The 12,289-nt window shown below is 31.9% G+C and overlaps 1 protein-coding gene across 1 annotated transcript; it reads left to right on the top strand.

Moving 5' to 3' along the window:
- Nucleotides 1–10,899: 10,899 nt before the first annotated feature.
- On the top strand, nucleotides 10,900–11,283 carry LOC137815568 (secreted RxLR effector protein 161-like). The gene has a single exon (XM_068618682.1). The coding sequence runs from the start codon at nucleotides 10,900–10,902 to the stop codon at nucleotides 11,281–11,283; it is 384 nt and encodes a 127-aa protein (XP_068474783.1).
- Nucleotides 11,284–12,289: the final 1,006 nt, after the last annotated feature.

Below are 12,289 nucleotides of genomic sequence, written 5' to 3'. Positions count from 1 at the left end.
TTCTACTCATTTGTACAAGTCTTTGTGGAAAAGGAAGAGGAATAGATGGTTGCTCAGAATTGGAGGTTATCTTTTACACATTACACGTGTTAGGTGGTGTATGCAGATTGTTTGCATTAGAACCATAACCACTCATAAGGCTAGGTAATGATGGCGCATTAGAGTGTTGTTGATCAACCCTTCCTTATGCAGTATCTTCAGGAACACAGTACTTAAATCACTAAACAGTCTTAGTTGACTATCTACTTTGGTAGAACTTGTTTCTTACGTAGGTGCTTGTAATATCTTACGAATTCTCAAAGTAGTGGCATTGACATTTTGTGGGTTGATGACTGTTTGGGAGGGAAGCTTATCAGACCCCTTCAATATCATCTCATTCACACTAGTGGCTAACTGGCCAAAATGATTTTCCAAGTTCTGAATGCTCACTTATGTTCTCTTTTGGAAATTCACGTTAAATTTAGTCATTTGGTTCACTATTTTTTACTAAAGTGGATGGATTTTATGTGCTCAAAGCTCAACCATAAAGACTAAAGTGTTGTGCATGTGTGTGTTTGTGTTTAGGTATATTTTGTTGTATCTATTTCACTATGCATTATGGTTCAAGACATCTCCAAGAGAACCTTTGTTTTAAACTTGTTATGTTTTTAAATCAATTGAATTGTCTAAACAACTGCTTGAATTGGCTTGACAGCAAAGTCAACCAATTTAAGCTTTGTCAAACCTGTTTTAAACACACTAAGTGTCAAACAACCGATTCAAACGATAAAATAACTGGTTGTTTTTCCACTTCTTTGTAAAACACTATTTTTTTAAAAAGGATTTGATTTAAACCAACTTTGAATCCTAACTAAGAGTGGATTTACAATTCAAACTACTCAGAACACACACACACAAGCTACATTCAGCCTTCAAGCAATCCATAGATATTTGGAGACATCAAAGCCTTGTTCAACACCATTATCTCATTTTGCAAAAGATAAATTGTAGACACAAGACAAAACAAAGCTAGGTTTCATCAAACCCAAATTGGACAAATACCCTAAGATATCCAACAATAAAGTCAAGCATCTGCCACCACACCACTTTAAAACAAATCAGCTAACACACAACCTTTACACGATATATATAAATTCTTTCTTCTTTCCAAAATTTTGATTTCATCTTCAAATGGACCATCTTTGCATGATAGACACTAAGAATTTTTTTCAATTCTGATCTTGTTGTTATTGCAAATGGTCAGATAAAAGAAAATGATGAAGGCATCCACTTTGAATGTCCAACTCCTAAATTATTTTGTATCCTTCAAAATTATACCTTCTCTTATTTAAAGGAAAAAACTTGTGGCATTCTGGGACTACTAGATCAAACAACATTGACGAAGTTGTACTACCATCAATCTCAACTAATCACACAAGGGAAAATTAAGTATGATGTTGTTCAGATATTAACTTTGAACTATATCCCAAGTTAATAAGATCTACAAAGGAAATTGTATGCCTTATAAATGCACCCACTACATCTAGCTCTTCCAGAAGTCAAGAACCAATCAATTCAACTGAAGCAATAATCTACTACGAAGAACTTATCCAACGGACCACCATAACAAAAATTTAAATTATTATAGTCTAACCTCCACATTTGTCAACCTAAAAGAATTTCAATCCCATATAATTGTTCTTTCAATCATCTATTTCAAAATATATTTGAAATACAACAAATAGAGACCAAAAACAAGTTACTGAAATAAACTATCAACGTCCAGATAAAGTTGTCTATTGAAAACTTGTACACAACATAGTTCAAATACAAAATTATATTTATATCCAACAAATGGTTAATTAGAAAAGTACTCAAGCTCTTAACCTAAGTGTCCAGCGTGAAGATTTAAGGTTTAGGATTTAGGGTTTGCAAAAATTGAACTTTAGAGGATAGTATCTACATTGACCATCTCCAAAAAAACAAGATCCACACATTACGTAATAGTAGTTTCATTACAATCATATTTATGTTATATCAATTCCATACATTATTTTTCATTCACCTTTAACTAATATATAAATTACATTTAAATTATTCATCACCACATATTTTGTTTCTCTGTTTTTTATAAAAATCTATAACCAAATTTCATTACGTAATATTTTTTATTATACTTTATTTTATATATATATAACTAATTTTTTATTTACAACATCTGTCATTCCCATTATCAATGATTTTTTAATTTCAGAATTTAAAATTATAATTTATATTTTTTTTATTAAACCAAATTATACACTTATTCACTAACTAATTTATCATTACATACATATGAGCAATGAATAGATCTTATAACGTTTATTTTTAATTTTTAAACCATTAAAATAATATTTATTTTTTAAAATTACTCAACATTTCAATATCACTTTTGTTATTATTTATTTTGATTTTTTTAACAAACTAAAAATAAAAATTTAATTCCAAAACATATTATAATTTATTCTCCACGATTTAATTTTATTATAAAAATACACAACCGAATTTATTATAATTTATTCTTCCCAAATCAAATTTATTATAAAAATACAAAACAAAATAAATTATAATTTATTATCTCTATTATAATTAATTATGTCAAAATATCTATAAAATATTTCGTTTCATTTTTATTATCCTTTCAAAATTTTAATTCAACCCTTTTTATATTATTAATTTAAACCCATTAATAATCAAAACTTTAATTTCAAATAAATTTACAAAAGGCAAATGATTTTCCCTTTTATATAATACTTTATTTACCTCCTCGATCATAAAAATTAAAAAAGTCCCAAAATTTAATTCAATTTTTAATAAAAAAATTATTGTAAAACATTTTTCAATATTAAAAAATCATTAAATAAAAATTAATTTTAAAAACTAAAATAATTAATTACTATTTGACTAAATTAGAGATTATTTTATCAATAAAAAAAATTATTAATATCTAAATTAATTTTTATTATTAATAAAAATTTATAAAATAATTTTTAAATTGGTATATAATTATTAGCTATCAAACGACTATTTTATAAAAATTACACTATATATCTCTAAGTGTTTTTTTAAAATCTTTTCAAACTTTTAATTTATAGTAACAATAAACATCAACAAAAAATTATATTTTCTTCTATTTTAAAATTTTAAAATATTTTAATTCTCTACACAATCAAATTATATTCCGCCTTCCATAATTTTTTAATTTATTTCCTCTCACAGACCACTTTAAATGTATTCTCTCTAATTTTAATTAATTTTTTCAAATCATCTTCTCCCTAAAATAAAGTTTTTAATTTTTTTCCTTTCTTTTTCTCTACTCATCTCCTACAGAGCAAAAACAACAAAAGCCCCTCCCAGACTTTGGCAAGTGCAAAATCGATCTTCATAGATTTCAGACTCCAAAATTAAAAAATAAGGTTGGAATTTCACTTTTCAGAAACCAAATTCCAACTGTCTGTGTCGTCGCCAGCTTACCAAACTACTCTCTTTCTAAAACAAAAGAAAGTACATTATCTAGAATTCGGTTTTCAAAAGCTAAATTCCAGTATATCACGATTAGTATTAAATTCAAACTCATCATCAATTTTATTTCAACATTTGAATAGGTAATAATTATTATTTTTAGTTTTAGTTTTGAATGTCATTTATATTTAAATATAATTTATAATATAGGTTTTATGAGAGAGAAGGTAGAATTTAATAAGTCTATTGTAAAATTATTTAGAGAAATTGTATTTTCATTTGAAAAGTAACAGTGGAATAATAAAAGTTATATTCTCTGTTTAGTGGAATATCTTGCTCTTCTTTATTTTCCCTTTATTTTGTTGTCTACCTTTTATTCTGCAATGTGGCTGTTTGTGAACCTGCAAAACATGATAAACATTGGATGGTTGCAATGAAGGAGGAGTTGTCAATAATTGAGAAAAACAAAACTTTGGAGCTGGTTGATAGACCACATGACAAGAAAATAATAGTAGTGAAGTGAGTATTTAAGACTAAGTTAAATCCTGATGGCTCGGTCAACAAGCTCAAAACAAGGCTAGTAATCAAGGGATATGCTCAAGTGTTTGGAGTTGATTATTCAAACACATTTGCACTTGTTGCTAGGCTTAACAAAATCAGATTGCTACTCGCTCTCGCTACTCAAAATAATTGGAAAATGTTTCAGTTGGATGTCAAATCCTAAATGGATTTCTTGAAGGAGAAATTTATGTTGAGCAACCTGAAGGCTTTTTGGACAAAGGAAATGAAGACAAAGTGTACTTACTGGAGAAGGCATTGTATGGCCTGATGACTTACTTTCTTGGAATGGAAATTAAGCAAAGTCAGGATGAAGTATTCATCTGTAAGAAGAAGTATGTGTTAGAATTGATGGCTTTAAACTAGAGGGGGGATGAATTGTTTAAAGAGAATTTTCGCAAACTTTTAAAACAAGAATGAATTTATCTCAGGAAACAATTGATTCAGAAATTCAGTTCGCCAAAACAACAAGCAAAACTTGCAGTACCAGAAAAAACAATCGGTTGTTTCACAAAAATAATCGGTTGTTTATACCAGCAAACAACAAATAAAACTGAATTTAAAGAGTTAGAGATAGAGAGATTTGTACACAGTTGTTTATACTGGTTCACTCCAAACCCAGAGCTACATCCAGTCTTCTCAGAAACCCTGAGGAAATCCACTAAGCAACCACACCTTGATCACTTACACAACAACCAAGAGAATGACCTTGAACACCTCAAGAAACACACTCTCCTTGGTCAACACACCTACACCAAGATTGTTGATCTTGATCCCCTCAAGAACACACAGCCAATCTTAGCAAACACAGAAACGAAACTTGTCTTTACATAGAATACAAGGATAACACTTGTTACAAAAAATAATATGAAATCAATACAAGCAGAATCCTATTCCACAACTTTGATCAATCACACACTCTTAGCAATCTTAGCTCTTTGAAAAACTCAGAACCTCTTTGCAAAACTTGTCAAAAGATTAATTGTGTAATCTGTTTTTCTGAATTTATTCAAAGATGTAGTTTGTTATCAAATCATAACAAACTCTTAAATTGCATTAAAAGATTGGTCAAAGCATTTAATGACTGGAGCGTAAGCAGTTAAAACATTTAAAGCTCAGTCAAACAGAAAACAGTTTTTCTGTTATGGTCCCAAAACAAACAATCGGTTGTTTCCTCGAATCAATCGGTTGTTTTGGTACTTAACAGTTCAACCATTTTAAAAACAGTTTTCAATCTTTTTCTCAAAACACCTAAGTATAAACAATCGGTTGTTTCGACAAAACAATCGGTTGTTTTAACTTAGTTTGAAAACATTTTACTTTCACAAAGATTGAGATTGCTAATGGTTTAGATTTAATCAAAGGGTGGATTACAACATATAAACTACCCCAGAACTAAGCTAAACCAGCACAGCAACACCAAGCACAGCAAAGGCTTCAACATCCTTCAAAGGATTTGGATTCTTCAAAGCTTGAACGTCACTTGGTTCAACAATCTCCCCCTATTTGATGAAGACAAATCCCTTATGCTTGTGTTGTACCTCATTAAATCTGAAGCAGTTCCTGCAAGATACAGTTTTGAACAAAGCATAGAACTTTTGATATTTGGTTAGCATAGATAAACATTAATAAACTTCAGAACTAAATATCAGAAAATATTACTCGTCCCAAACTGCTTTAACAAAACATAAACACAGCAACAAAACTTAAACACAGCATATATCTCCCCCTATTTGTCTTTACAAATAGACAAAGAGAAGAGATAAAAACAAGATATTGTTTTGATTACATCAGAATTAAAGCAGTAACAGCAGAAGGAAAGAAATTTAAAAACCAGATAAAACAGCTAAAAACAATCGATTGTTCTGATAACCAATCTTCATCAGCAAACTGAAGATCAAAGATTTGATTCTGAACAGCTTCAATCTGTTCATCCAGAGTCATGAACCTTGCATCCATGTTGTTGAATCTGTTATCAATGTTCTGGAAGTTGCTAACACACAGATCATGAAGATTCCTTTGATTCTCCCCAAAAGTATCAAGCCTATTGATCATGTATCTTTCAAAAGAAGACATGGTTGGCATTCCATCTTCCTGATCTCTAGCACCAGCACTAGGTCCAACATCTTGATAATCTTCAGGTGGATCTTCATGTTGAACATCCATATCTGCAGGTTCATCTTGTTCAAGATTATCAGCACCACTAGATGAGGCACCATGATCACCATCCTTGCTTATCCATTTTCCACCTACTTTTGTAAAACCCATTTTGTTGAGTGATCCATTGTTCAACTCTTGAGTTGACTTGACCAACTCAAAAGTTTCATCTTCAAGGTTAACTTCAAAATAGAATAGAAATTTAGATACCAAAACAGCATATGGATAATGATAATCACCTAACCTCATGGCTTTTTGCATGTGTTCTTTGATGATATGGATCCAATTGATTTTGATTTTCTTGGTGATGCAGAAGATATATACCAGATCTTCTTCAGTTAGCACAGAATGATTACTCCCCCTTGGAGTTAGAATCCAAGTCACAATGAGAGCAAGCAATCTCTCATCAAGCTTTAGACCTCCAACCAAGCATGTACTTACTTGAGCATGTTTATTCTTCAAGCAACTCTTGTAGAATTGGATTTTGTTAAAATCCTCCACCACTCCAAGGTTTCCCTTGTTGATTCTAAGACCAAAGAACTTGAGACCAGCAACAACAGTCCATACTTCATGAGTTATCTCCATTTCTACACCCTTCACATGAGAAACTAGATTGTTTCCCTCAAACTTTAGGTTTGTGTAGAACACCCTCACCAAATCTGGATATATGTTTCCCTTCATCTCCAGGAACTTTTTGAGAGATTGATCCTTGAGCAGTCTTCTCACGTTATCAAGCTTTTGATTTTTCAGCCAATCAAAGCATACAACCTTGGGGTTGTTTATCTTCTTGATACTTGTTTCATACCTATACTTCTCAATTAGATCATTGTCTCCAGAAAACCAGCCTTCTAGCCTTCCTCCAGACCTTACACCCCTGGTTTTGACTCTTTTTGAGGTGGGAGGAGTTGATTCCATGATGGCAGAGAGGAAAACAGAAAAGAACTCACTTCACATATTTTTTGCAAGAGATGTTGCAATTGGTTGTTCTTGTGGAAGAGATCATCTGCACCAGATTTTATAGCAGAAAAAAGAATCAATTTGTATTTAATTTTATTCAGTGGGTACCTGATTTTCAGAGAGAGAGAGGACTTGACTCTGCTTTGCACAGAAAATGTCAGAAAAAGCTGAGAATCACTTGGTCTTCACATGTGATCTTTGACTAGTCATTAAGGCTCTTGAATTTCCAAGATTTTGGAATATTTTCCTTTATGACTGTTGTAACTTCTCTCTAAACATAACCAGCTTTCAACACTGATTCTTTGACCAAGATTCTCTTTTTGAATTGATCTGCAACGGATAGAAATTTAAAATAGCAATTAAAACAATTTCTTCATAGTGTTGTTAGACCTAAAACAATCGGTTGTTTCGAAGAAACAATTGGTTGTTTTTCTGCAGCAGTTAAAAACTGTTTTTTTTTTTTAATTCTAATCATGAGCAGAAGGATTTCAAAGCAGATGACATTGATCAACATAAAAAGATTGTTTAACCATGAGAAAGAACAAAAATTAAAAACAAATAAAGGAAAGTCTTATCCTCATTTTAATTCTTCAATGAGCCATGTGCTTTATGATCAAGAAGCCTCTTTTCACTGTAGAGGTCCTTTGCATATCATTGATTCAGCTTCAATGACTGTCTTTCTCTTCAAGAACTTGATCAGATGACTCAGTCCTCCTTTTTCTTTAGTTTTCCTGCATAAAAGATTTCAAGTAGCAAGATTTGGTCCCCTTACAAATTTGGGTACGTTTGACTTTTCTTTGCAGTTAGAAACTTCACATCCCTTAGGAATCCATTTCATAAAACCTCTTGGAACAGAATATTTCCTTATTTTACAGAACCTAACAGAGTGGCCTTTCTTCATGCAGTAAAAGCATGTAACAACCAGTTGTTTCTTCTTAACAATCGGTTGTTTTTCTGATTTTCTTGAAAAACTTTTTGAAAACTTATCTTGCTTGTTCTGTGGATTAAAGCCTAAACCAGCTTTTCCAAAAACACAACTTTGAGATGCCAGGACATTCTCAAAGTTAGATTTCCCCTTTGAAAGCTTGTCCACAGTTTCAACAAGATAGTGAACCTTTTTCTCAAGATTTTCACAATTTTCGCAAATGGGAGTATCACACTTGCAAGAAGCATTTTTGAAATGGTTTTCCAATTTTTCAAAATCACTTTTTGCTTTTTCCAGATCTTCTTCAAGTGATTTAACTCTCTTTTCAAGCCAACTGTTAAGATCTTTCAATCGGTTGTTTGAAAGAACCAATCTATTAGCTTCATCATGTGTTTCTTGAAAAGCTTCAAGTAATTCACTATAATTTTGTTCATTTAAGGAAGCACATAAACTTACCTAACTTGAGCTGCAAGATTCATCATCATTTTCAGCTACCAAGCATATGTTTGCTTTCTCCTCTTCACTTGATGAAGAACTTGATGATGACACCTCATTTTCATCCCAAGCTATGTAGGCTCTTTTTGTCTTGCCTTTCTTCTCCTTGTAGCTACACTTTTTCTCTTTGCTCTTGTTTGGACAATCTGCCTTTATATGACCTTGCTCACCACAACCAAAACAAGTATAGTTATTTGAATTAAAATCATTGGATTTCTTGTTTCCATACCTATCTTTGTTGTTGTCTTTGTTGCGGTTTCTCTTTAGAAATTTGCTGAATTTTCTTGACAGCAAGCTAAGATTTTCCTCATCACTATCATCACTGGAATCTTGCTTTCCCTTGTGCTTGGATGCTTTTAAGGCTATGCTCCTTGTGTGCTTATCTTCACTTTCTTGAACATTGAGTCTATTCATCTCTGGCTCATGTTCCCTAAGCTTTCCAAACAAAGAAGCAACACTTAATGATGTTAGATCTTTAGATTCGGAAATAGCAGTTACCTTGGTTGCCATGCTCTATCAAGACATTTCAAGATCTTGATGTTCAGCTCTTCTTTATCAAAAGTCTTGTCAAGGCTCATAAGGTGATTGATGATGTGCGTGAATCTTTTCTGCACCTCAGCAATTGTTTCTCCTTTAAGCATTCTAAACATCTCATATTCTTGGATAAGAGCATGTTTTCTAGCTCTTTTCACCTCATTTGTTCCTTCATGAGTGACTTCTAAAGTGTCCCACATTTCTTTTGATGATTTGCATTGTGAGACCCTGAAAAACTCATCAGAATTTAAAGCAAAGGTTATAATATTTTTGGCAATGCAATCGAACTTGGCCTTTTTGCTTTCTGCATCAGTCCATTGAGACCATGGTTTCTCAATGACGGATCCATCCTTTTCAAACTTTGGGACAAAAGGACCATTTTCAATTGCATCCCAAATTCCTTTGTCAAGAGATTCCATAAATATTTTCATTCTTACTTTCCAAAACTGGTAGTTCAAACCACAAAACAAAGGTGGTATGTTAATTGAAGCACCTTCCCCAAAAGGTAGTCTATCAGCCATTAAAAAAATATTTTTAGGATCAACTTGAATAACTTTCAAGAACCAAGCTCTTGATGCCAATTGTTAGAATGGATGGCTTTAAACTAGAGGGGGGGTGAATTGTTTAAAGAGAATTTTCGCAAACTTTTAAAACAAGAATGAATTTATCTCAGGAAACAATTGATTCAGAAATTCAGTTCGCCAAAACAACAAGCAAAACTTGCAGTACCAGAAAAAACAATCGGTTGTTTCACAAAAACAATCGGTTGTTTATACCAGCAAACAACAAATAAAACTGAATTTAAAGAGTTAGAGATAGAGAGATTTGTACACAGTTGTTTATACTGGTTCACTCCAAACCCAGAGCTACATCCAGTCTTCTCAGAAACCCTGAGGAAATCAACTAAGCAACCACACCTTGATCACTTACACAACAACCAAGAGAATGACCTTGAACACCTCAAGAAACACACTCTCCTTGGTCAACACACCTACACCAAGATTGTTGATCTTGATCCCCTCAAAAACACACAGCCAATCTTAGCAAACACATAAACGAAACTTGTCTTTACAGAGAATACAAGGATTACACTTGTTACAGAAGATAATCTGAAATCAATACAAGCAGAATCCTATTCCACAACTTTGATCAATCACACACTCTTAAGAATCTTAGCTCTTTGAAAAACTCAGAAACTCTTTGCAAAACTTGTCAAAAGATTAATTGTGTAATCTGTTTTTCTGAATTTATTCAAAGATGTAGTTTGTGATCAAATCTTAACAAACTCTTAAATTGCATTAAAAGATTGGTCAAAGCATTTAATGACTGGAGTGTAAGCAGTTAAAACATTTAAAGCTCAGTCAAACAGAAAACATTTTTTCTGTTATGGTCCCAAAACAAACAATCGGTTGTTTCCTCGAATCAATCGGTTGTTTTGGTACTTAACAGTTCAACTATTTTAAAAACAGTTTTCAATCTTTTTCTCAAAACACCTAAGTATAAACAATCGGTTGTTTCGACAAAACAATCGGTTGTTTTAACTTAGTTTGAAAACATTTTACTTTCACAAAGATTGAGATTGCTAATGCTTTAGATTTAATCAAATGGTGGATTACAACATATAAACTACCCCAGAACTAAGCTAAACCAGCACAGCAACACCAAGCACAGCAAAGGCTTCAACATCCTTCAAAGGATTTGGATTCTTCAAAGCTTGAACACCACTTGGTTCAACAGTATGCAAAAGAAATACTTAAAAACTTAAAAAGTTTCAGAAAGAAGATTGCAAGGCAATGGGCACTCCTATAAATCAAAAGGAGAAGTTGGTCAAAGAAGATGGATCTCCCAAAGTTGATGAAGCTGAATTCAGAAGCTTGATAGGATGTCTAATGTATTTGACAGCAACCATACCTGACATTCTAAATGCAGTAAGCATTCTATCCAGATTCATGCATTGCCCAAATGAGACTCATATGAGGGTTGCAAAGAGACTCATCAGATACATCAAGGGAACTTTGAACTTTGGAGTTAAGTTCTTGAAGCATAAGGTGTTCAAGTTAAGTGGTTTCTCTGATAGGGATTGGGGAGGTTCAATTGATGACATGAAAATTACATCTGGATCAAAGATGTTTTTATGGAGCTTAAAAGAAGCAAGAAACAGCTCAATCCACTGTTGAGGCAAAATTTGTTATTGTATTGGCTATTGTGAATCAAACTCTCTGGTTAAGGAAGATCCTGACTGATTTAAATCAAGAGCACAAACAAAGCACAAATATTTTTGTTGATAACCAAGCTGCTATTGCAATCTCTAACAATCCAATTTTTCATGGCAAAACTAAGCACTTTAATATCAAGTTAGTTTTTGTAAGAGAAGTGCGGAAGAATGGTGATGTGTGTCATTGTTACTATAAAACTGAAAATCAGCTTGCATATTTGTTTACCAAGCCAATTCCAACTAGCAAGTTTGAATTCTTAAGATAGAAGATTGGAGTTTGCAGTTCAAAATTAATGAGGAAGTGTGAGCGGTGACAATCAGAAAAACAATCAGAATGAAGAATATGAAAAGTTTGAGTTTAAGGGGGAATTTGTTAGCATTAAACTCAAAGTCGTCATCATTTTTATTTTAGCATTTGAATAGCCAATAATTATTATTTTTAATTCTAATTTTGAATGTCATTTATACTATGATTTAAATGTAATTTATAGTATAGGTTTTATGAGTGAGAATGTAGAATTTGATAAGTTTATTGTATTTAGAGAGATCGTATTCTCTTTTGGAAAGTAGCATTGGAATAAAAGTTATATTCTCTATTCACAAGAATATATTGCTCTACTTTGTTTTCCCTTTATTTTGTTGTCTACCTTTTATTCCTCAACACCAACAATTCCAATAACATGTGTCGTCCTGGACTTATACATAATCATAACCATAACTATTTGGGTATGTAGAAAGAATTCGTACAAGATATAAATTTTGAATTTGAATTAATGTTAGATAATGATCAAGGATAACATCAAGTCTGAAGGGATTAGGATGATCAAAAAATTACTTTTTAAATAAAATTTAGTGATTATCCTAAAACTTTGACTATATCATGACGGAATAAGAATGATAAAAAATTACTATTTTAATAACATTTAGTGATTATCCTTAAACTTTGCCTATTCCAAAAAGATAAACAA

This window comes from Phaseolus vulgaris, chromosome 1 (genome assembly GCF_000499845.2).
Source record: "Phaseolus vulgaris cultivar G19833 chromosome 1, P. vulgaris v2.0, whole genome shotgun sequence".
Taxonomy (NCBI): domain Eukaryota; kingdom Viridiplantae; phylum Streptophyta; class Magnoliopsida; order Fabales; family Fabaceae; genus Phaseolus; species Phaseolus vulgaris.
The sequence above is the reverse complement of the archived record's forward strand: the minus strand, read 5'-3'. Positions and strand labels throughout refer to the sequence as shown.